The following is a 25,283-nucleotide window of genomic DNA, read 5'->3' on the forward strand; positions in this document are numbered from 1 at the left end:
AGCAACTGCTATGAGAGCCGAGCCCCGGGCACGGCACGACGTGCACGGACGATGGACGTACCGTCTAATCCCAGACCTCGAATGCTGGCTGCACCGGAAGCATGGGGCTGTCAACCCATCCCTAACCCAGTTCCTGACTGGGCACGGGTACTTCCGGGAGTATCTCCATAAGATAGGGAGGGTTCGGTCGCCGCAATGCCCGACGTGAGAGGGCGTGCTGGAGTCGCCGGAGCATGTCCTGTTCGAGTGCCCCCGGTTCGACGACGCCAGGGGGCAAATGCAGCATAGGGTCGGAGATGGCCTTACTGTGGAGTCCATCATCCGACGCATGTGTGGGAACGAGAAAGTGTTCGAGGAAGTGAGCGCGTGTGTTACATCCATCACAGCGGCTCTGCTCGGTGAATGGCAACGAGAGCAACAGCACCCGGTAAGGGCCGACCGGGAGTAAGGGCAAACAGCACAGAAGTGCTCCTATTTTCTTGTTAGATGACAGACGAGGACAAGCCCTAGTCCCTCCTTTCGAAGCAAAACCACTAACGGTAGTCCCGGAAGGGGTAGGATGGAGAACCAAGGAGGGTTTTAGTGGGTAGGACCTCGGCAGCGAGGGTGAGTCCCACACGGCGTGCGTAAATGCATTCCGCTACTTGCAAAATACAACAAAAAAAGGCATATTTGACGAACCTAGGCAGTGTACACACTTCAAGTTAAGGCTGCGCTGCAGAAGGTCTACAAGAGAAATAAATTGATTTATGAATATTTGTTCTGTTTTTTTTTTAGATTTTGTTGCTATAGCAGCAAATAAGAATTTAAATTATCTTCTGTTTGCAAACAAAGCGTATGCAAAGAGTGTTTACGCTCGGTTTTACGCTCGGGTTTACGCCTCGGTCGACACATGAACGTTTTGACAGAAGCGCAAACAATTTGACATTGATCTGAAATACCAGAAAGTTTATTTGCACATCGTCTGGCACCACGTTAAGATTAAAAAAATCAAAAGCTAGAGCCAGACGAAGCGTAACCGGGGCGCTACATGAGGCGTAACGTAATGTTTTTGACATTACAGATTAATGCCAAACTGCTGCGCCTTTGCCAAAACGTTTACGGGTCGGCCGAGGCGTAAATCCCGAGCGCAAATACTTTTTGCAAACGCTTTGCTTACAAACAGAGGATAATTTAAGTTCTTATTTGCTGGTATAGCAACAAATCGAAAAAAACAGAAAAAATATTCATGAATCAATTAATTTCTCTTCTATTTCTATTTTCTCGGGCCAAAAACACGAACGTAAACACGTTTGACATTTCGTTTTTATATTTTTGCTGCCACACGAAGCGTAAGCGATTTGGCATTACAAATTAATTTTACGCTAGTTTTTACGCCTGGTGTGGCCTCCCAGAAAGAGAATCATATCTCGACCAGATGTCAAAACTTTGCTTTGCTCAAAGTAGCCGGTCGTTTGCGCTCTCTCTCTCTCTCTCTCTCTCTCTCTCTCTCTCTCCATCCATCTATTTATCTATCTATCTATCTCTATCTCTCTATCTCTCTCTATCGCTCTTCGACAATCCAGCTAAACGACGTTTTGTGTAAGCATTGTCACTTTCGGAGCTTCTTTTTTGTACAGAATTTACTGCCAGTTTCTCCCATTCGGTACCACAACGCTGCCGGTGCAACATAGCAACAGTTTATTAACAGTTATTAGCTTATTAGGTGAAAGTAAAAGAGTGTGTATCAAACTCGTTCGAAAGTTAAATACATAAAATAAGAATATTTTGAATCATTTGTACCCTTCGGGAACATTGGCTTTTCTATTGATAGTGTTTGTTCAAACACACACTACTTTCGAAGTTGGTGTGTGTTGACGGGCGCTACCACCCACACCAGAAGCTTCGAGAGCATCGCGTGCGCTCGTTCACTCCACCGAGGTGTGGCCATCAGGATTGGTACAGGCATTATACGGTTGTCACAGTCTGGCGTACGTCGCCATTGCGGCTTTGCGCTGTAGGCATTCCAAGAACCAATGAAAACCAGCCCGTAAGCAAAAGTTCAGGGAAAAACAACATCCTGTCCGCGTTTCATACAACTTTTTTCTAAATCGTTCTTGGCCGTCGTGACGACAAGTTGTCAGTACGGAGGAGCTCTTTTCTATTTGTGTTTTTTATAACCTGTGTGCAGTTGCATTATTCGCATCCCGGCGGACTTCACGATTAGGATAGGCATCGGAAATAAGGTCTGCCTTATCGGAGCAGCCGCACGGTGACTACGCATAGCAAAGCAGTAAGTAGTACTACCCGTAATCGTAGGAAGTGCTTCGGAGGATTATTTCTTTTGTACGCTGTTGATTCCGGCTGCTTTTGTTGCTGCTTCTAGTAATTCTATCTAAGTACCACTCTGATGCCACCATTGCGGATGTGTGTTCTAGCTTCTCTCCCTCCCCATCCCACGCCCCTATTTCCTGGTCTTCTACCATTGCGTCGGTGTGCAGAACTAACGACGTGTACAGCTCACACTACTACTTGATTCCCGTTTCAAGCCAGCTCGGCAGATCCCTGTCTAAAACCGACAAATCAAGATCCTTTTCTGTCATAGTAGTAGCTTGCAGCAGCGGCAGCAGAACACCCGCAGCTAGCATAAGTAGCCTTCCGTGCCGTGCCCTTTTAGTATTTGTCGACTTCCACAACATACACACACCCACACAGAACGTGTAGCGCTCGGTGGACCAGCGGTCGACGGCCAGCAATGCTTACTCCGCTTACGATTAGTGCTTACATTCCGATCGTGTGCGTTGTGATGTGTGCATAGCCATTTTATATATACCGCGTTTCTATTCTTCCCTTTTTGTTCCCACTGGCGTGTAGTTTACGTCGACAGGCCCTCCGCTCGTCGTCGTGTGCCCGTTGACAGCCCGTGTGGTGTGTTGCACCTGATGTTATTTTATCAACGACTTGTAGTCGAATTAATCGTCTTGACAATTCAATCAACCTACACCGTGCTACAGAGCATTTAAAAGAGCGCAGCGAAAAGATTACCATCCGACGTCCTGCGCCAGTTGCGACACTAGGCATTCCAGCTAACAGAAAGCGACCGCGCTGTCGCTGGCTGGCAATTATCCCGATCAGGTTCATGATCGAAGACAAGTCTCGCCCGTGGTCGCCATCACAACAAAGCCAGCCAACACATACGCAATACGTCACCTTAAATACCGAAAGTAGAAAGACAGACAGCGAACGGGCAGAAGCAACGGAAGCAGTGGCCTGAGTGAGAGACTCTTTTTCCCGCTTGGGTGCAACGGTTTCTAACCTCAACAAATTCAAGTAAGTCGTACTTTCTTCTTTTTTCGAAATAAATGTATCATTTCGTATTGTGTAGAATGACTGTATAAGATGCGTCGAATCGTCTCGAAAGGCAAATACTCGATCGTAGCGAAGCGAAAAGATCGTAGCTTACGTGCATATGTGTGCGGATATATACAGAGTAGAACATAAATTGAAAAACAATATTCTGGTTCTTAACATTGGGTTCTTCACACTTTGACATGATGTGCTATCTTCTATAGGCCGGCTAATCTGACTATCCGACAGCGTGTATTATTGTTAACGGTAGAAATGGCTTTTTATACGCAACTCACAATTTACTACATAGTACATCGTTTGTGTAGGCTTGCTCGGTGCCGCTCACCGGGAACCAATGCAGTGCAGTTACGCCATAATCCAAGGAGAGTCATGTTTCACGGTTTCATATCACAGCTAAATAGTAATAAGATTCCTAAGAGTTTCCGGCTGATGGACGTGACGGGTATATATTAACCGAACGTACACACGCTAACTCTGACATCAGCGGTGGATCTATGATCTCCAGTCGGGTAGCAGGAATAGCCGACACCTTGCCGCTTGTGTGCCTCTCTGTTTGGGAGAGTTGCTACTACTTTTTAACCACTTTGAAATGCGTTAGGCAAAGTGACCTTCCAACAAAGCTCTAGATTTCTTCATATTATGTTGCCAAACGTAGGTCATTGGTTCGGCGTAGTGAGAAGTATATTACATTCGTTTTTCATGTTTTTGTAGCGGTTCCTATGGCCCATCTCATACACATCCTTATTGAAATTCTCGTTTTCCGATTTCGATTCCTACCATAAGATCGCCATGCTCCGCCGTGTGTGCTTTTGTAAACATAATAAGTTCAATTTTTGTCATTTTTTCGTTTTTCTCAGTTCGTGGCCTGTTTAGAATAGTGCCCGGCTTATGCATCTGGTTCCTAGGAACTGTTTATGTTATATGTATGTTACACGCAGTTGCATCGGATGCTTCCCTGGTTGACTCACTAGCTACGCTAGAGAATGTGAAACAAAGAATGGCAAAGTTGGTTTGTTTATTGTTTAAGAAAACAGTTTGAGGATGTGGCACTGCGCCAATTTTACATTCTGTGTTTTGTGCACGCAAGGGGGTTGGTTCGCTAGAGTTGGTGCACATTGGTTTGAGGCGGTTATTTGTACAAGATGAACTACAAAGTATTATAGTAATTGAAAGTTCTATAGTAGTTTAAAGATCTAATGAGACAAATCCATCGAAAGGCAGAGTTATATCCGTGATTCTAGAAAATCAACACAACCATTTCAATTCTTGTTTTGCCTTTCCCGGCTCAATATTTACTGAGATGTTGCCAACATACCACGGAAGATCCAAGTTTTGACAGTATGTCCTAGTTGTTTCCGTGAACTCAGAGCGTAGAAGACGAACCAAGAACACAGCAATGTGGGATCTGTTTGCAAAACTTGGTTTTACATACTTCAATCTACCCCAACCTAATCTAATCTTTCTCTGAGAATAAGTTGATTGAAACTATTCCTGCATTGAATGCCCTGGGCTTTGGCTTTAGTGTCCCATGTTCCATCGGTCTTTTCTTAACTTGGACCGGGGGAGAGAATGAGTATTTTAAATACCCCATTCATCATAGCATCAGTAATACATAGTACCAGAATGAATACCATTCATAAATTCAACATAGCATTCTGAAATTTCAACAGATTGTTGCGCAACGTGATTAGTGTAATAATTGATCGCATAGTCGACCGACCTGTAAAGCATAAGCTTTTTGCGTGGATGTTTATTCAACCCGTTCGCCCTGTTATTCAATGAAATGGACCTCGGAAATATTTAATTTAAAAAAAGATTTGTTAAGGTTGCAAAGCTGCGGCAAGGATTGTTGAAATACTGGGATGAATATACCAATGCTACTAACATATTTCACCACCATGTAAACTGCGGATGTCGATACACAATCAACCATTATTCCAAAAGCTTTCCAAGATACAAAATGCTACCAGCGCACTACGCCAAATCTCCGGCCAAGGAATGAAAATTCCATAGAAATGGCTGCTGAGCACACGTCGGACACCGTATGAAGCGCCGAGGCAAACCTATTGCTAATGAGTGATCCAATACAACGGACAGAAGCTTACAGAACGAACGAAAACGGCCTATGCGCATGCCGTTCGGAGAATATGTTTGTGCTGGATTTAGTAAGGTATCTTGTAATTCTCCATCCCGTTTTATTTGCTTGCTTCCTGATCTCTCTCTATTTTTGTTTGATAATGTTTTTCTAATGCTTATATTGTACAGAACCTTCATCTGAATATCATTTTACATTAGCAAATTCTCCGATGGACGCTTACACTCTGACGCCTAGTTTCATATTCATGTTTGTTTTGTTAAAAAGTTTTAAGGTTCTTTTTTCTTTAAATTTCTAGAACCTTGAACTGGGCGATGCTTGAGCCATGATTACCACATTACATTGCAATAAGCCAAGTACGTTAGATTGGGAATGCGGTCACATAAACATACATAGGCAGTTATGCGTTATGCGATGCATAGATCTACATAGGCAGTTATCCGTATGCAGAAGATAATAAACAAATTATGCTCAAAAATCGAGCAAACTTAGTTTACTTGGTCAATGGGATGTTTTTTGGGACACAGAAATGCGTTTAACACAACACAAACACAACATCTTCCACCTGAAACACATCTTCCACCGGTCACAATATCAACAGGTTTTTCGATCTCTGGGTTGATGAGACTCCTCAGTTCGAGGTTATTCCTTGCTTCGAAGAGATTGTGGTCGACATTGTGTACCATAGTTTGACGAAGCTTAGGCAAAGTGGTATAGAGAAGTTGTGTGTGAGAGAGAGACAGAGATAGAGAGAGGGAGAGAGATCGAGAAAGAAAGAAAGAGAGAGAGAGAGAGAGAGAGAGAGAGAGAGAGAGAGAGAGAGAGAGAGAGAGAGAGAGAGAGAGAGAAAAAAGAAACTAGAGAAAGCACCGTGCCTTATGCACCGCGCCCATCGAAAATGAAGAGTATTTGCTTCTCTCGCGAATTGCCTTTACAATAATGGAAAGCTTTGCAGCATCACATTGCTCACCGCGACATTTTGGGTACAATGTTGTTGCACTTAGTACTTTGAGATGGATAAGCAATCTGCGTAACATGTTGCTCATAATACTTTCAAGGAGTAAGGAGTAAAACCGGAGTAAAAAGTACCCTTATGTATTCTTATGACAGTTCTAAACTATCTCAAACTCTGCAATTGTTTCAGTCCCTACAATTCAATCATTAATAAGTTTGTTTAATTTTTCTTATTCATTAGATGATATTAATATGTAAGATTTATGTTTCGGAACCGTAATATGCAAGAATACGTAGGACGATTGAATGATTTGTTTGTTTTTGCTTCCCTCTGGTCTATACTTCTCCAAGTTTAAAACATTTAAGTTGACCCGAAGAAGTGTTGCTATGTGCTGCGGTGCTACCTGTGACCATTTGACATGTTGGCACCGGCAGCCTATTGTGTGTTTTGGTATGTTGGCAGTCTGTTCCTACATAACATAGTATTCTATATCATTCCGTTCATTAGAATCGAATTTGCAGAGGCCTTGTGGTTGAAGCCTCTTGACAACGAAATCTTTGATGTAAATTTTCCGTTGTCCTTGATACCGTGCTTGATCTTTTCTCGACGATGCTATTCTGGCTTCTTATGCTCTTTTGTTTCTCTACTTTTCTCTTGCTCTGTCAATCTCACCCTCTCTCTGTCTCTGTTTTCTCTCTTTTTCTCTGTTTGTTTTCATCTTCCTGTTATTTGTTGAGTGTAACGGGCGTTCAAGATTCGGGAATCCGAGAACCATCGATTTTGACAAAGAACCGAGTCGAATGAAGTTCGCTCTGATCAGTATCAGTGATAAACGGGCTTTACAGCTGTGTGCTCCGCATTGATTACAAACCATAGCCAGCTTTCACAAGCGCCTTTTTTATTGTTATCATCGACGTATTTCTTCAGCTGTGGTGTATATTTGTGCCATATTTGGGATGCTCAAGTGAATTCGTGTGTCGTGCCAATTCACATGCCAACTTAATTTTGTTTTCATAACACACAACCCCCTGTAAGTAGGATGTTGCTACTGATTCTATTTTTCTTCATTTTGAATTGTTTGACAAGAATAATGTAATGCGAAATGTATATTGTTGGTGCAATAGGATTTTGGAGCGTTCGAAACGTTCCTATGGCGATTATTACGACAACCGTACGTCGGACGTGAGTGTTTGTGTGCGCGTGTGTATGCCTAAAATTAATTACGTGTCGACGTCAACAGATTTAAAACAAAGCCCGCTGCTCTCATTATCATCACGCTGGTCAGGGTGTGTGCCACACACCATCATAAACACGTTCATCACTGGGGACTGATTTCTTTTTTCCCGGATACACCAACGATCCTTATTCCGGCAAAATCTTTCACATTTCGCTTTGCAACCAAATCTTTCTCCTTTTGCTTTCTTGCAAATGTTTTTTCGGTTTGTTTTCTTGTGAACATTGCTTACGTCTTTCCTTCTCATCTCGACATTTTTGCGAAACAGAGCCCGAGTTGACGTGCGAAGCAGCGCTAACGAGGAATAGCAACGTTGTGTACTGTGCACAATCAGAACACAGCGCTGCAACCAGAATCAAAGGAAGGTGCAGGCGGGTAAAAAATTACTTTCCGAAGCATACGCCCTTCTTTAGAGTTTTTTGTTCGAGTTCTTGTTTGTCCTTTTGTTTATCCTGTGCTTTACATTTTAGGGCTGGGTCTGTTGAAAAAAGTTCAACGTTTTAAATACTCATCCGTAGATGAGCGTGGCGCTGCACAGGCAAATTGCTACGTTTAGTGCTCCAGTGGATATGTTTTGCCTCGTCGGAACCAACATTTTGTTAACGTGTGTTGGTAAGAACCGAACTACAGATGCTCCTGTTGCTAATTACTTAGTATCAGTGATTCACAATGTATTGTTTTTATGCATTTACTCGCTTTTAATTGTACATAGCTCCGATGGTTGCTTTTGTATTAATACTACTCAGAAACTAAATGAAATCTGGCCACCGGCCTATCAAGTGTGTGGAGAAATCGAAATCTGTGGTTCACGATTAGAAGTGCTTGAAACAATTACAATATCTGGAATGGTGAAATGAGTGTAATTTACGAAACTGTCCTAAATGCGTCAGTACAGTGCCAATAGAGTTCAATCGAGTATCGATAAGATCGGATTCAATAGAAAAATAGCTGACCGAATGAAACATGTAGCAACAAGTACCGTATTTTTCCGTGTATAACGCGCACTTTTTTCCCAATTTTTTTAGCTCTAAAATCTGGGTGCGCGTTATACAAGGGTAGTAAACATTTTGTCTCCTCCAAGCATACAAATGTGCCCTTTTAGGTACATATTCTATAGTATTATTGAATAAATTATAAAATGAAACACTTGTTAGGAATATAATTATCCATACAATATCGTTTTTAAGTCATGGCAGGGAGTTAAAACAGAAGTTGTTGTGAAATCATTTAAAAAATGTGGCATCAGCATGGATCTGAAGATGTCGCAATTTATGAGGACTCTTCAGAGAGTGACAATGAGGAGTACATTGAACAGCAATTGGAGAATATCAATTTGTCAGACAGCAGTGAATCTGAGTTTGAAGATTATTCCTAAATATAAAATACTAGTATGTCTTTTGCAATGTATACGCATTTTATCTTTAGTCTACTTTAGAATATTTATAGAGTATTTAGAGTAATACATTATTATCATTTGATATTTGTTGGATATCACATATCTGAAAAATGTAAAGTAAAAAATTTGTTTTCCAATTTTGTTCTCGTAAAATATGGGTGCGCGTTATACACGGGTGCGCGTTATACACGGAAAAATACGGTATATCCAATACAACGGATGGAGGCTTACTGAACGAACAAAAACGGCCTATGCGCATGCCGTTCGGAGAATATTTTTGTGCTGATTTAGTCAGGTATCTTGTAATTCTCTATCTCGTTTTAATTTTTTGCTCTCTGCTCTCTGCTCTCTCTCCATTTTAACTCTGATGATGTTTTTCTAAAGCTTATATTGTATAGAACCTTCACTTGAGTGTGATTTTACATTAGCAAATTCTCTGATGAACACCTACATTCCGACTTCTGGTTTCAAATCCATCTTTATTTTCTTAGAAAGCTTAAAGCCTCTTCAAATTTCAAAAACTCTGAACTAGGTGAAATGGCTTGAATTGCGTTTCGCGGATAATCTCCTAACTTCGACATACAGAGCTGTTTCGCAATATGATGCAGATTGCCCGGTCATTTCATTGTATATGCATATAAAAACTAAAGGATTTGTACGGTTCTGTACTCCTTGAGCCATGATTACCACATTACTTCAAAATAAGCTTACTTACATTAGAGTCAACCGAACGTAGTAGGGAAATAGCGAAACGTATATACCTTACAAGTATGGGAATGCGTTATACGAGGGCTGTTCAAAATTTTTTACGACATTTGCATTTCCGCGGGCTACGTATATCCGATTTTCGATGGCATTAGGTTTCTACACATGTCAGTGACTTATGGTGAAAAGTTCGTCCATTTTAAGCAATCACTCAATTTTTCAGCGCAGCATCTTTCTCTAATGTTTTGTTAAAAATTGAATTAAGAGCACGGACGTATTCGAAATGTTAACTGTGTCTTATGATGAAGCTATTAAGACGGAAATCAGCCGGTTCAAAATTTTTTAGAGGTTCTAGAAGATGTGAACGTCGAAAACCATGTTTGCTCGAATGTGAACAGTTTTGCTTACAGTTTTCTTCGATTGCAGGGTCTTGTTGCATTATGAGTTGTTGCCAACAGTCAATAAATAATATTTCCTACATGTTATGCGCAATTCGCCTAAAGCAATCCATCCCAAACACTCGGATTAGCGGGAAAACCAAAATTGGCTATCGCACCCCTATTCACACATTGTGGATTCTGCGCGAATTTTTGGCTTATACAATGTACTGCACGAATTATTGGCCCACAAATGATGCCTACCGATACCGTGTTCCCCAGATCTACCGCCTTGTGACATTTTCCTGTTTCCAAAATTTAAATTATCGCTTCGGTGGTCAATTAGTTTTGGAGTACAAAAAATATCGACGATGGGCCAAAACACGCCCAAGCAAAACAGCTGTTAAAAATTAACTGATTACTCAAAATGGCCGAACTTTTCACCATAAGTCACTGACATGGTGTACCAACCTAATGCAATTATAAAATCGGAAATCGAATATACGTAGCCCGTGGAAATACAAATGTCGTAAAATTTTTTGAACATCCCTCGTACATAGATAGTTATGTCTATGCAGAAGAAAAAAAAAAATTATGCTCCAAAACCGAGCAAACTTAGTTACTTGCTTGCTCAGATTTTGTTTTGGAGAACACAGAAATGCATTTGTTATGTGTCAGCATCTGGCATCGGTCACAATATCAACAGGTTTTTTGAGCTCTGGATTGATGAGACTGCTTCCGTTCGAGGTTATTCCTTGCTTCGAAGAGATTGTGGTCAATATTGTGTACCGTAGTTTGAGCTTTAGGCAAAGTGGTACTGTCCGGCTACACAATGCGCGAATAAACGTTCTGGCATTTCAGATAAATGCCAAACTGTTTGCGCTTCTGTCAAAACGTGTATGTGTCGGCATAGTCGTAAGCCCGGACCGCAAAACCGCATACGCTTTGTTTGCAAACAGAGGATAATGTAAGTTTTTATTTGCTGATATAGCAAAAAAATCTAAAAAAAAAAAATATTCAGAAATCGATTTATTTTTCTTCTGTTTCTGTTTTCTCGGACCAAAAACACGGATGTAAACACGTTTGACATATCGGTTTTATATTTTTGCTGCCACACGAAGTGTAAAGGATCTGACGTTTTTATGCTCCAAATTACGGCTCGTGTAGCGGCACAGGTATAGAGAAATTGCGAGAGAAAGAGAAAAAGAAAGAAAAGGAGAAAAAAATTATAAGAGAAAAAGAGAAAAAGGGAAAAGAGAAAAAAAGAAAAGAAAAAGAAAAAAAAAGAAAAAGAGAGAGAAATAAATATAAAATGAAGGAGAGAGAGAAATAAATATAAAATGAAGGAGAGAGAGAAAAAAGAAAAGAGACTGTCTTGTGCACCGCGCCCATCGAAAACGAAGAGTATTTGCTTCCCTCACGAATTGTCAAGAATGGAAAACTTTGCAGCATCATGTTGTTGCTCACCGCGACATTTTGGGTACAATGTTGTTGCACTTAGTACTGTTAAATGGATGAGCAATCTGCATAACATGTTGCTGGTAATGCTTTCAAACATTTTAATCAGCTTAGCTTAGCTTAGCAAACAGCTTAGCAATTAAGCCTGTTTACTTATTTTTGTTCCTTTGATTTGATTGAAAACCGGAGTAAAAAGTACCCATATGACAGTTGTGAACTAACTCAAACTCTGCAATTGTTCCAGTCCTTACAATTCAGCCATTAATAAGCTTTTTCTATATTTCCTTTTTGATTAGATGATATTAATTTAAAGGATTTGTGTTTCGGTGCAGGAATATGAACAGATACAGAGGACGATTGAATGATTTGGTTGTTTTTGTTCCCTTTGGTCTCCCTAGTGTCTCCAAGTTTAACGCTGCGTCCACAGTATGAGTTTTCTTTACAGGTTTTTTGATATGCTAACGTCCACACTAATAGCTTTGGGCGAAACATTCCGTGAGCTCCAGTGAGTGAAATGACAGTTTGTTTGTTTATGCTTTGATTTTTCAGTTTCCTTTCCTTCTCCTTCTAGTGCCATTTTTGTCAAAATTTGATCCGCTGTCGAAAAACTAGCCATACATTTGGAAAGCAAAAAAAAATTGCCGAAATTTGCCGTTAACTGAAATTGTTAATTGTTAATTGAAAAAAATACCCCCGAAACGGGAAAATATCCCGTAAACATAAGGCGCCCAAAAGCAACTCAAAGTAACTCACGGAACTCTAGCAAAAGATTAATAGTTTCTTGGCCTGTCATACATTTTTACCAAGTTTCTCATACTGTGGACCCCGGGTAATACATCCAAGTTGGCCCGCAGTGACCCCCCTATTGTTTTTTTTATTTGTTAGAGGTCTATTACTTCGTTCGTTCGTTTGAATTGGATTTACAGAGGCTTTGTGGTTTAAGCTTCTTGGCAATGAAATTCTTGATGTTAATTTTCCGTTGCATTTTCTTGATACCGTGATTCTCGACGATGGCATTCTGGCTTCTTATGCCCTTCTGTTTCTCTCCTTTCGTGTTTCTCTGTCATTCTCAACCTTTCTCTTTGACCCTCTGTTTAATCTCTTTCATTCTCTCTGTCTCTGTTTATCTCACTTTTCTCTATTTGTTTTCATCTTCCTGTCGCTTGTTGGGTCTTACAGGCGTTCAAGATTCGGGGATCCGGCGAATGAGGTTCGCGCTCCGATCAGTATCAGTGACAGATGAGCTTTACAGCTGTGTCGTCCACATTAATTTCAAACCACAGCCAACTTTAACAAGGGCTTTTTTATTGTTATCATCGACGCATTTCTTCAACTGTGGTGTATATTTGTGCTATATGTGGGATGCTCAAGTGAATTTGTGTGTCATGCCAATTCGCATGCCAACTTAATTTTTTTGTTTTCATAAAACATAACCACCTGTAAGTAGGATGTTGCTACTGATTTCTATTTTGCTTTATTTTGAATTGTTTGACAAGAATAATGTAGTGCTATTGTTGGTGCAATAGGATTTTGGAGCGTTCGCAATGTTCCTATGGTGTTATTATGACAACCGTACGTCGGACGTGAGTGTTTGTGTGCGCGTGTGTATGCCTAAAATTAATTACGTGTCGACGTCAACATATTTAAAACATAGCGCGTATTATCATCTCGTTCATTCGAATGAGTGCCACACACCACCATAAACGCATTCATGACTGGGGTCGGATTTCTTTTTTCACGGGTATACCAACGATCTTCATTTCCGGCAAAATCTTTCACATTTCGCTCTACGACAAAATTTTCCTTCTTTTGCTCTCCTGCAAATGTTTTTTTCCGTTTGTTTTCTTGTGAACATTGCTTACATCTTTTCTTCTCGTCTTGACATATTTGCGACATCTTTGCGTAACAGAGCCCGATTTGACGTGCGAAGCAGCGCCAACGAGGAATGGCAACGTTGTGTACTGTGCATAATCAGGACACAGCGCTGCAACCAGAACCAAAGGAAGCCGCAGACGGGAAAAAATTACTTTCCGAAGCATGCGCCCTTCTTTAGAGTTTTTTGTTCGAGTTCTTGTTTGTCCTTTTGTGTATCCTGTGCTTTACATTTTAGGGCTGGGTCTGTTGCAAAAAGTTCAACGTTTTAAATACTGATCCGTAGATGAGCGTGGCGCTGCTACGCAACCAACCTGCAGGCAACCTGCTGGCAATCTGCTATGTTTAGTGCTCCAGCGGATATGTTTTGCCTCGCCGGAACCAACATAGTGTTAACGTGTTGGTAAGAACCGAACTACAGATGCTCCTGTCGCTAATTATCCTGCATACCATTGTTGTTAAACTGAATTACTTAGCATCGATGGTTAACAAACTATTGATTTTATGCATTTACTCGCTTTTTACAGTGCATACTACCGATTGTTTGTTACGTATACGTTAACACGACCCCGAACTAAACCAAATCTGGGCATCGGCTTAACAAGTGTGCAAAGAAATTTGAAATCTGTGATTCACGTAAGCGCAGGCGAATTTTATACCCGTTTATACCAGTGCGCACAGTTTGTTGTTATAACGGCTCTTAGTCTTGACTCGACGTGTACGTGAAATAGTTTCCTCAGACTGTAGACCTTAGATGTATGACGCTCGAGATAACTTCAAACTTTCACTAACCTATTCACTAACCGTACTACGCCATCCCCACGTATGCTCCCTGCTGTTGATGGTACGGCTGCTGATGTTGGTGGTGTTGTTCTTGTTCTCGTTTATCTGCAGACTGAGGTTGTCTGCAGCTTGCTTATTCCCCATATAATCCTGAGCTACATTGGTAAACAGAGAACGGGTTCAGCGAGATACTCTCTCGTTTTTCTTTATGGATCTGGAGACCTTTCGGAATAAGTCGCCCACTAGTAACGATTGTTTTGAGTGAATAAGTTTTTGGGAACGTATCGTATTGTTTGTTGCGGCTAATAGTTTCTTTTCCGTTTTCGTTATGCTTTCAGGAAGATTTCGTGTTCCCATTGGGTGCGGTTTGTGTTCCATTGTATGTACACTAGAGAACGTCATCGATTGCATTGCGTTTCAGTCAGATTACAAAATAGTCAGCCAATAATCAATAGTTCAATCAACGCCTCAGCGAATTTTTAGTTAACAACGTTCAGCCAAAAGGTGGGATAACCATGTCGCTTTGGGCTCGTGTAAATCAACTTCCAAGCCATATTATAGAGCAGATCCGTTTCATCTATGGGGCCAATTTCCCCATCGAAGTACGCCACTATCTGGCAGAATGGATCGAGGAACGCCTGCTGTATGTATTTAATATCTTACTGATTTAAGTACATTGTAATGTGTACGCATTTTTATACTTCTTTTGTTCGCCTTTCTGCGCTCTTTGTCATATACACAGAAATGCTCCTGTGTTTGCTGACCAGGAAGGTGCGTGCGAGCAAGATGCTGCGAACTTCGTCAACCAGTTGATAAATGAACTCGAACGAAAGGCAGTTTCTCTGCCGGAGAACAACATCACGATTAAAATACGACTGAACGAGTCAGCACGTAACTTTCGGCAGTTATTTTCACACAATCCTTCCCAGTTATACCATCACTTAATAACCTGTCTACAACGCGAACGTCAATGTGTTGCATATCCGGAGGAGTGCGCTTCGGTACAAGACTCAGAGGTGAACGAGGTTTTCACCACGTTGCAGCAGCTACAAATCATGGTGCGGTCGAACGAGAGTGACAATCGTAATCTGACGAAAGAGTACGAGCACTTATTGTTGGAGGTGCACGAGTTGCAGAAGAATCGTGCACAAATAGAAACGGTAGAGAATCTGGAGATGCGAGCGCATCGACACAGCCAAATCACTCAACATCAGAAGATGGTCAGCGATCGACTGCTTTTGTGTTCTGAAAGGCGAAATACTTTGGTTGAGAACTTCAGGAAAACGATCTTGATCACCAACGAGATGCTAAACAAAGTGTTGAACAAGTATCTTGCCCAATGGAAAATCAACCAGGGCTTCGCTGGCAACGGCGCATCGACTATCAGTGCAAACAACCTGGATACTATTCAGGCTTGGTGCGAAAGTCTTGCTGACATTATTTGGAATACTCAAGGTCAAATTCGTCTCGCTATAAAGAACAAATCCAAGCTGCACGTAGAGCCAGAAGAGTTACCGGATGTACTGTCCCAGGAGATAGAAGACGCTACCAGTTTGCTAAAAACTCTTGTAACAAGTACATTCATTATTGAGAAGCAGCCACCTCAGGTGATGAAAACCAACACTCGCTTCGCAGCTACTGTCCGCTTACTCGTCGGCAACACACTCAACATCAAAATGGTAAACCCACAGGTGAAGGTTTCTATTATTTCTGGTAAGTGAATAATATAGCTCAAAATTGTTCAAAATTAGATGAAGCAATGAATAGTCGTTATCGTAATTGCTTCAATGTTGTAGCAGATTAATGTTGATTGATCATCATTTCTTGCAGAGGCACAGTCCCAACAGACACAACAATTGAACAAAGCTTCAGAACAGTCGTGTGGCGAAATAATGAACAATATTGGAAATCTCGAATATAACGAGACGACCAAGCAACTGTCCGTTAGTTTTCGGTGCGTGTGTTTAAAATATGACGAAAAGTCTAGTAGTCGATTAGTAAAAATGATCATAATTCACTATTCGCACATATCGCAATCACAATTTTCACAATTTTAGCAATATGCAGCTAAAGAAGATAAAACGAGCAGAGAAAAAAGGAACGGAGTGCGTAATGGATGAAAAGTTTGCCCTTCTATTCCAATCAAGCTTTGCTATTGGTCACGGAGACGTAGTATTTTCGGTAACAATGCTCACAGTCATTTTTTGCATATTTTGCCGATGTTCTAATTTCTTCCAATATGTTAAAATAGGTTTGGACTATTTCGCTACCGGTCGTTGTTATTGTGCACGGCAACCAGGAACCTCAATCGTGGGCCACCATCACATGGGACAATGCGTTCGCCGACGTCAATCGCATCCCTTTTCAAGTGCCAGATAAGGTGTGTTGGAACCAGCTGGCAGATGCGTTAAACATGAAGTTCCGTGCTTCAACTGGTCGCTCACTGACTGCGGAAAACATGCACTTTCTGTGTGAGAAAGCATTCAAAACAAGTCTACCGTTTCCGGTTCCGAACGATTTAACTATAATGTGGTCGCAGTTCTGCAAAGAACCGATCCCAGATCGTTCATTCACCTTCTGGGAATGGTTCTACGCCGCCATGAAGGTAACTCGCGAGCATCTTCGCGGACCATGGATGGATGGTAGCATCATCGGATTTATTCATAAATCGAAGGCTGAAGATTACCTTCTGAAGTGCTCCCGTGGCACCTTTTTGCTACGTTTTTCGGATAGTGAACTCGGTAAGCTTTAAAATAGAGGCTCGAAAGAGACATTTTGATACGTTGCCCTTAGTTTTATGTATTTTACACATTATTCTAAGTTCTTTACATATTCTCGCTTACTTTATACATTGTTTTTTTTAGGTGGTATTACTATCGCGTGGGTGAATGAGGGAAACGACGGGCAACCACAGATTCTTCATATTCAGCCGTTTACCGCTAAAGATTTCTCCACTCGTTCGCTCTCAGATCGCATTCGTGATTTTGACGATTTATACTACTTGTTTCCCAATAAGCCGAAGCACGAAGCGTTCGATCGCTACACAACACCTGTCGGTCCTCCGCGCAACAAAAATTATATTGCGTCAGAAGTGCGCGCAGTGCTTATGCCGGGACCAAACAGTAATCAAATGAACAGCTACCCTAATACTCCAAGTTATAACATTCAATCTCCTGATGCATCACGTGACACTCCTTCCACAGGGTAAGTAAATGCTGAAGAACTCTATCTTTTACGCTATGTCACTACGCTACCACAATAATGTGGCTTTATTCCTATTTAATGCTAGTTTTTGTTCACCATGATTGTTACTTTTTGTTATATCATTGCCTCATCATAGTATCATTTTCTATCGTCGATTGAATCAAGCTGCTCGCTTTGCTGGTCAGTTTTATTTGCTTATTATTTAGCTTAAAACATATTTAGCATATACGAGCGGCTTGTGCTACACTTATGAATGATTAGTTTTATTTTTGTTCTGTGTGTCTTGCTTTACTTATACTTTTTACACTAACATATTCCTCCTTACTAACAATCATTTTGATTTGATACAATGTTAAAGTATCTGAAATCATATTCGTCACTAGAATCATAGCTGATACACATAACAAACTATCGAGTAACTTGTTATTCGATTGTGAGTAATGTATATCTGTATCGGTATATTTTACAAATTTTGTATAATGTAGTGCACTCTCTAACATAAGCATTTGTTTATTAATTCACTTGCAGCTATCAAAATAGTACTATAATGCATCTATAGTCATTAAATTTGTACTAAAACAATTGCTTGCGATACTAACAAACTGTTATAAATTTTATGTTGATAAAGCAATCCTGATTCCTTTGGCAAAATATGCTAAACCAGGTACAACCCATCACTACAAAATGACGCCATTGGCAGATAAAGATACAACTCACTGCACAATAAATAGTGCTAGTTCATATCTCGTCTGAATATTATATGCAAATGAACAATACTTTAATGGCGGAAACATGAAAGACATGTGAAAAGTAAGGTAGTTTTATTTATAGTTTTTTGTTAACAAGTTTATTAATTTTTCGACATTATATTTGTTACAATGCATAACGAAACATACGCAAACTGTGCAATTTTTGCGTTAGTCCAAAAAAATCGGACAGTAGTTAGCTCCAATGCCAATCAAGCGTTGATTCATTTTTTGTTTAATGGATCAAAAAAAAAAACGACTCGGCAATTAGACACACCCATCTAAGCGCCATAACCAATTATCAACATGCCAACTAACTAAATTCATGATAGTTAAAGAAAACTAATTATGTTTAACTAATATGTAAGCATATTACTTACTAAGTAAAACTGAGAGTGTCCCAGAAAAGGTAGCATAAGGTATCAAGGTGTGAGGTTTGGTACTTAACCGCCAAACCCTTCGAGCGGAGTCCCACACAGTTCCATTTTTGTTTGTTCGACTGTAGTTCAAGTATTCCCTCACCTTATCAGAAAGAAAATGTAAGTATGTTAGTCAAAAATCAAATCTTCGAATCTTGAACTTGGTCAAAGATAATTGCTCTATGGAAGCGTATCATTGTTTTTTTTCTAAACTGTCTTTTTTATGAGATTAAATTTTCTATTTTCTTTATTCCAATGTTGGAAATCCAACATATGACGAACTGTTCGAAAAGTTGTGCATTGCTTTGGTGTAAATGTCGTTATGGAGCGGAATCGGCGACTAGCAATGCGCTGTATTTCGGATGCCATATTCCATTTGCTCAGTAAAATTACGGATCGTCAAGCTGTTTAAGGAGATAGATGAATATCACCTTTCATTGTTGTGCTATTGTTGCGCTGTCAGGAATTGACCACAGTTGTCAATAAACACGAAGGATCATATTTACAGGAAAAGCTGTTTGTACTAATGTTGATACCTACTTGTATGTGTACATGTTAGTGTAACTTACATAATTCATGTTCTAAGGGGTTTATTAGCCAGAAGCAAGACCTAACATGAGGAGTACTATTTGACATCGCTTGCAGATGCCTACCTCTTGTTAGTGTTTCAATGCGCAGATAGCAGGTATAGCCAACGTGTGATTTTGTCTGCGCAGTGCCTTGTTTATGCAACTCATTCCATATGTGCAATGTACAACATGTTTTCGCCTGCTTGTTTCTGTTTGTCATGCTACAATGTTTTTTTTGCATAATGCAAAATTCAACATTTTTCTCTAACCGGTTTAGCGGGAGACTTTTTATTACGCAAAAACTATGGCTCAGTGACAGTAATGCTTTTTGCTGGCAGGACCATCTCTCTCGAGTAGATGTTTCTGCTTGGATAGTGATTTTTTATCTTTTAATTTTTTTTGTTTATTCTTTCCCAAAACACATTTGGCGCGATTTATACCGTGCTACGAATCAAACAATGCAACTGTTTCTGCAACAATGCAACTTATACAACGTAAACTGCAACTTATGCAGCTTAACAAACGTAAAAAGCCAGCAAATGGAAATTCGTACCTCGGGTTACCAGCACCGTTACGCTGCGACCTCTGATCAATTCGTCAAGGCGGGTGGTGTGGCAGGACAGCACCACGGAACATCAGAGTCTTTACCTTGGGGGCTATCATATGGCAGTTACAGCCCGCTGCGCCCACTATCATCGACAAGTGCACTGTCATCTATCAGCAGTACCACCTATTCCCCAGAGCACGGTCCGCTACTGACTCATCCGGCAGGATACGATGCTGAACAACATCTGCCGTCCAACTACTCACAGCATCAGCTACAACTGCATGAGCAAATCAAGGGTTCTGTGATGGATACTTCCTGCGATGAAGCTCACCAACAGCAACCCATGCCATTACTATCTGCGTCGACAACATTTTCACTCACCGTCGGAACTAGTTCGGACCGACCGCAAGAATCTAAATTTGACTCTGGCGACGACGTCATGGCTGACCGTACCGCGGTGGTTCGTACTGTCAGTTCGATATGCTCTAGCCTGCCAGTGCTGAGCTTGGAAGATGGATTAGGTTGGTTCGATAATAACAATAATAATAATAGTAGTAATAACAATTCTTGCTGGGATAATGAATTGGTTTGAGGAGGACGTGTGTGATGGTAGGGTATCAGCGATTGCGGGCAAACAGTACCCTTAGTACTACAGTCTCCGTCCTTTGGACTGCTCGTCACACAAAACAAAAAATGTTCTGATATCCTTGGAGTGACTCAGTGATTTTCTGTAAGGCTGGGTGATACATGCGCAACGACCTTGTTGTTAATGATACATAGATTAGTTAACTTCACTGATATGAAAAATAAATGCTTTTCGAATTCCCTTGTCATTGTTCCAACCACGTTGGATCGTATGAGAGGATTACTGCAGGGGTTGAAACGGACTAAGCAGTTGGTGGGTGCGAGTGGCGAAGGATTAAGCAGATTTTTTGGTAGACCGTGTTCTCTGCCATTTAATATAAATCTTTTATATAAAATTTTTCGAAAGAAATTTATGCAGTTTCTGCAAACATTATTGGCATTTTATCAAACACGACTCAAATGCTGGTTAAGCAAGCTGGGGAATATTTCATACGGGCGATCATAGATCCTAGCTTAAGCTTGTCTACTTTACTTTCATACCTTTACAACATCAGCAAATTAAGCTTACCATCAGCCGTTGGAACCAATCACTAATATCTTTTTATATACTGAGATATTCTTATTGAATGTGCGCATTTCAAAGCAGTATACGCCATTTGAAATACTCAACCGTCAAGCTTTTGCACTTTATTCGAATTGCTCTAGAGAACGAAGCCACCAAGCTAGAATAGCTTCAAAACTTGTCATAACGAGCTTCAGTGTCAACATGTTAACATGTTCTGGAAATATTAACTATAATAACTATATTCATCTGCTTCACTTTATCGTATACTTTGAATTGCTTAATTTGAGTACACATGCACTTGATAGCCCATTAAATCAACATATTTAGCACTCATATATAATAACACTAATACAAGAATTTAATGCAACACAAACTCAAATTCAAATTCTCTTCAACGTATTAACATCGTGAATGCTTGCCGGTTGCATCGTATTGAATTTGTATGTGGGTCATTTTTTCATGTAACAAGACAGCAAGTGTGTATCACTCAGAGCAAACCTGAAAAATAGGACACTATATGATAGATAAAATTATAAATGTAACATCCGTAACATCTATGTTTGTATTTACAGGCTTTAGAGAGCTTTCCTTCTTCACTATCACTCAATTTTAATGTACACAAATTTGTAAATCGTGTTATTGAAGTTTATTGCTGGTAGAATTTTACACGGTAGATTCGTCCGAACAGGTTTCGTGTAAATGTATCATTATTACAACGCGTAATGCAACGAAACATAATATATAAAAAGCTTACAACACGATCAATTAGATTTAATGTTGAAAAGTACCCTTGGAAAGATGAATTTCGAGCTTAAGCAACCATGTGTTGAAAACTGGAGAGAGCATTAGATTTATGACACAGATCATAGAAAAATGAAAACTCAATATAGATGACAAATATTTTAATCATAACTTCAACAGTACTAAATGTCCGATAACACACCATTCTCCGTTATTTTAATTTTAACCTTAAAGTTTATAGTAACGAAGCATGTGCTCTCCATGCACTCCAGGGCTGCCCTTATAGCATGAGCTCTATTATTTAAATTTTGTACGAGTACTTTACAAAAAATTAGTCTAGATAGAAAATTAGGGTAGTGAAATTTAATTACAGTGCTATTCGCGAAGAAATGAATAATAGTTACTTTGATAATCGATTATTTTGGTATATTCGGTTTTTTGGTGTAGAGTCGCAAAAAGGTAGCTTTTGCACGCTTCATTTTCACTGACAAGATTATTCAGTTACTTATATAAGTACATGCTTTCACTCTTTTCTATTTTCTCTCGAATTAAATAATAATTGTTCACTCATTTACTGTTTCTCACACATATACTTAGTTATTTGCTCAATTATCTATTTCCTAGCTTTTTTTGCTTATTAATTTTTGCTATGCAAGTAAGTAAATGCAAGTGTGCAAAATAGAAAAGATCGCAGCGTTTTTTTTATCAACAACACCTTACATAGATATTTGATGATCCGATTATGATCATGCTAATCATTAGTATTCTTCATTCCATATACTATTATAGTGCAAATATTCTTTCATATTTTTCGTTAATTTTTATTTTATAACGTTATCATATAACTCTCTTTAAGTTTTACATACAATTATAAAAAAAACGCTACGAATAGGCTTCTCTTTTTCGTATATTTAGTCGTACGATAATCGGGTATGTTATGTTATTTGTTGTGAATATGTGTCTTGATTTATTTTTTCTCCTTCTATGTTACCATTCCTGCCCTGGGCTCTTTTCCGTTAAACCTCAACAACGTTCGGACATTGCTTTTGTTACCGAATCCTGATGCTTGCAGCTATGGTAACGTGAACTTCAGTCAGGTACCCGATTTCGAGTTAGAAAACATCGGCATATTTTCTACACAGTTTCATTAGGCGAATACATCACAGCCCAGTGTGCCGTTACATATTATTTTCTACATTGGGCTCTACATTTTGTTATTCTGCACGGATACCAGACAAATTGAATAGTTATTATTTAAGCCTTTTTTGAAGTACAGGAAACACAGGACTCCCTGAAAGACGATCTCAGAATGGTAAGGATAAAATGAACAGTCTTCCTAACCGTACCAAAAGCTGCTATTTAACAATAATCGTTTTGTTGTTTTGATCAGAATTTTAGTAAACAAACCTTTGAATCGAACGCGCGTCAATACTAAGAAAAATGTGAATATTGAAATTAAAAATGAAGGTACACATCAAATGAATTCGAAACTAAATTGCCTGAAAGTATCGCCTTTCCCGCAACTTTTAATGCAAAACATCGAATTAAAATATTTTCTTGCGTATTTCTACACAGCAATCTGTGCACGGGAACGAAGCGAAGGTTATGGTTATGATCATGCAGATACTCATGCTCGTAGTTATTTAAGATATGCATCTAGAGTCACTTCATTGTCATTTTGTCATTTTATTAACGTAAAATTGACTAAAACGACAATCGACGACACGATAAGAGACTCTAGTAGACTTCACCAACATATTTTGAATGACTGCATATTGTTAGTATCGCCTAGTACTTTTAAATAAGTTTGTCCAGTAAAAAATGTATTGATATATCCTTGCTCGACCGTGCTTACTTCTAAAGGGTTTAAAAGAAAACTCAAATCGGCAATTGGTATAACTGTATGGGTAACGCGTCCTACATTTAGAATCTGAATTCCATTATAATGCTTAACGGCACAATATTGTATATACATTTTTATAGAAAACAGTTTTGTTCGCGTATCTTTTAAATTTTTATAAGCTGTTTCAAAATGTAGTAAAAGAAATGTCTATGTTTGCAATCTTCAGTTGAATTGAATTTCTGTGACCAGTCTTTCATCATGCAGGGACTAGCGAAACAAAGTTTATCATCTGACGAACATTTGAATAATATGTGGCAATATGTGTATATTTTCTTTTTGAATAGCTCTTTTAAGATGTGTAATGTTAGTTTAAGAATCTTAGAGCAAAATTATGACGATTAAATGACATATTGCTTCAATGTCGTGTAGCGCTACAACCATTTGCAACTATAAGTGAATTTGAGCGATGCGAAAGAAAATTTATTTAAGGGATGAAATATTTTTGCAATCTTATTCCTTCATTTGGCTAGATATAATAAGCAGTTAAAGTAGATTTAGTTATTTATGAGTCATATTAACGTGATTTTTATATGGTTTGGTAATTAAAGCAGAGCCAAGGGTGAGAAATGGACGGCGAATTTTTTTTCTCCGCTTGTAAGATGACAGAAACTCGTAATAACGTAATCTTGCGGATCAAGATCGTCAAATAGTCAAATAAATATAAATATGAGTTGGCATATTTGATAAAAAATATTTGACGAAAGAGAGACAACAATCGATAAAATAACCAAGAGTTGTAGTAATGAAGGTCATGTTTATTATGTTAAAGCTGATGGGCATAAGAAATCAACACCAAAGCAAGCTGATAGAAGTAAAGTGAACACATAAGCTACAAATTCTTTTCTATCGTCCAAAAATATTCAACAAAAACTTCAATCAGAAGGTTTAGAAGTGCCTTCTGTGCATGACATCCTACCTACACAATGTAATCTGTCAATGTTTTCAAAAAGTTCAAGCATCTAAGTAAGCCAATTTAAAAAAAGAATAGTATTGTACCATCAGCATATTTTAATACTATCTTTATTTTGGGCAAAGATTCTCGGGACTGCTGTATTGTCGGTAAGACTAAAGCACAGTTGTGGGGAGTTGACTTGAAAGCCTACGAAAACAAAAAAAGACAAACATCTTGTTGACCAAGACTTCATCCTACAACAGAATAATGCACCAATCCATAAAGCACAAGTAGTAATGCTGTGTCTCAAGGACGGAGCTTGAAGGTTATAGATTATCTTTCACTATGCACAGGACAGCAAACCATTGAGAACATGGTGGGCATTGGCATTGGTAACCCTTCAAGTAACTAAAAAGACGTTACGTAACAATAACGTAACGACAATATGATTAATTGACGGCCGTATGACATGACAAAACTCCGCCGTTTTGCAATATTGTCTAAGCGGCAAGCATTGTGGAAAATGAACTTTGTTTAGCACCAGCGACATTTGCATGGTTAACATGCGGCATGTGCATGGCTAACATTATTCGTGTGTATCAATGATCCCGAAAAAACAAGGAATAATATTTACACCTCTGAATCTATGAAATAAACTTTGTTTCGCTAGTCAATGAATCATAGAAAAGATTTGTTTAAGGTTTTGTTTTTTTATTTTTCTATAGGTTAACGCACGCGTCGAATTTCTAATCGAAGCAAAACACAAAACTTTACTGTAATATCATTGAAAGTGGTGTAATTGGAAACATTTTTTGGCTTTTTTGTACGATTTTGAGAATGGAAATATGACAATGAAATAAAATACACAAATTGTTTTCTAATTTTCAAA

General features: G+C 39.3%; 1 protein-coding gene across 2 annotated transcripts; it reads left to right on the forward strand.

Moving 5' to 3' along the window:
* Window positions 1-2,044: 2,044 nt before the first annotated feature.
* LOC131213589 (signal transducer and transcription activator-like) lies at window positions 2,045-25,254 on the forward strand. Of its 2 annotated transcripts, none has more exons than XM_058207660.1 (9): window positions 2,045-2,272; window positions 2,854-3,309; window positions 14,562-14,866; window positions 14,966-15,936; window positions 16,054-16,177; window positions 16,281-16,404; window positions 16,475-16,964; window positions 17,088-17,427; window positions 22,672-25,254. In XM_058207660.1, the coding sequence occupies exons 3-9, from the start codon at window positions 14,739-14,741 to the stop codon at window positions 22,748-22,750; spliced, it is 2,256 nt and encodes a 751-aa protein (XP_058063643.1). In that variant the 5' UTR covers window positions 2,045-2,272; window positions 2,854-3,309; window positions 14,562-14,738; the 3' UTR covers window positions 22,751-25,254. The 2 variants fall into 2 exon arrangements, with proteins under 2 accessions (XP_058063643.1, XP_058063642.1); XM_058207659.1 differs by lacking the exon at window positions 22,672-25,254 and adding an exon at window positions 19,676-20,541.
* The last annotated feature ends 29 nt before the right edge of the window (window positions 25,255-25,283 follow it).

This window comes from Anopheles bellator, chromosome X (genome assembly GCF_943735745.2).
Source record: "Anopheles bellator chromosome X, idAnoBellAS_SP24_06.2, whole genome shotgun sequence".
Classification (NCBI taxonomy): domain Eukaryota; kingdom Metazoa; phylum Arthropoda; class Insecta; order Diptera; family Culicidae; genus Anopheles; species Anopheles bellator.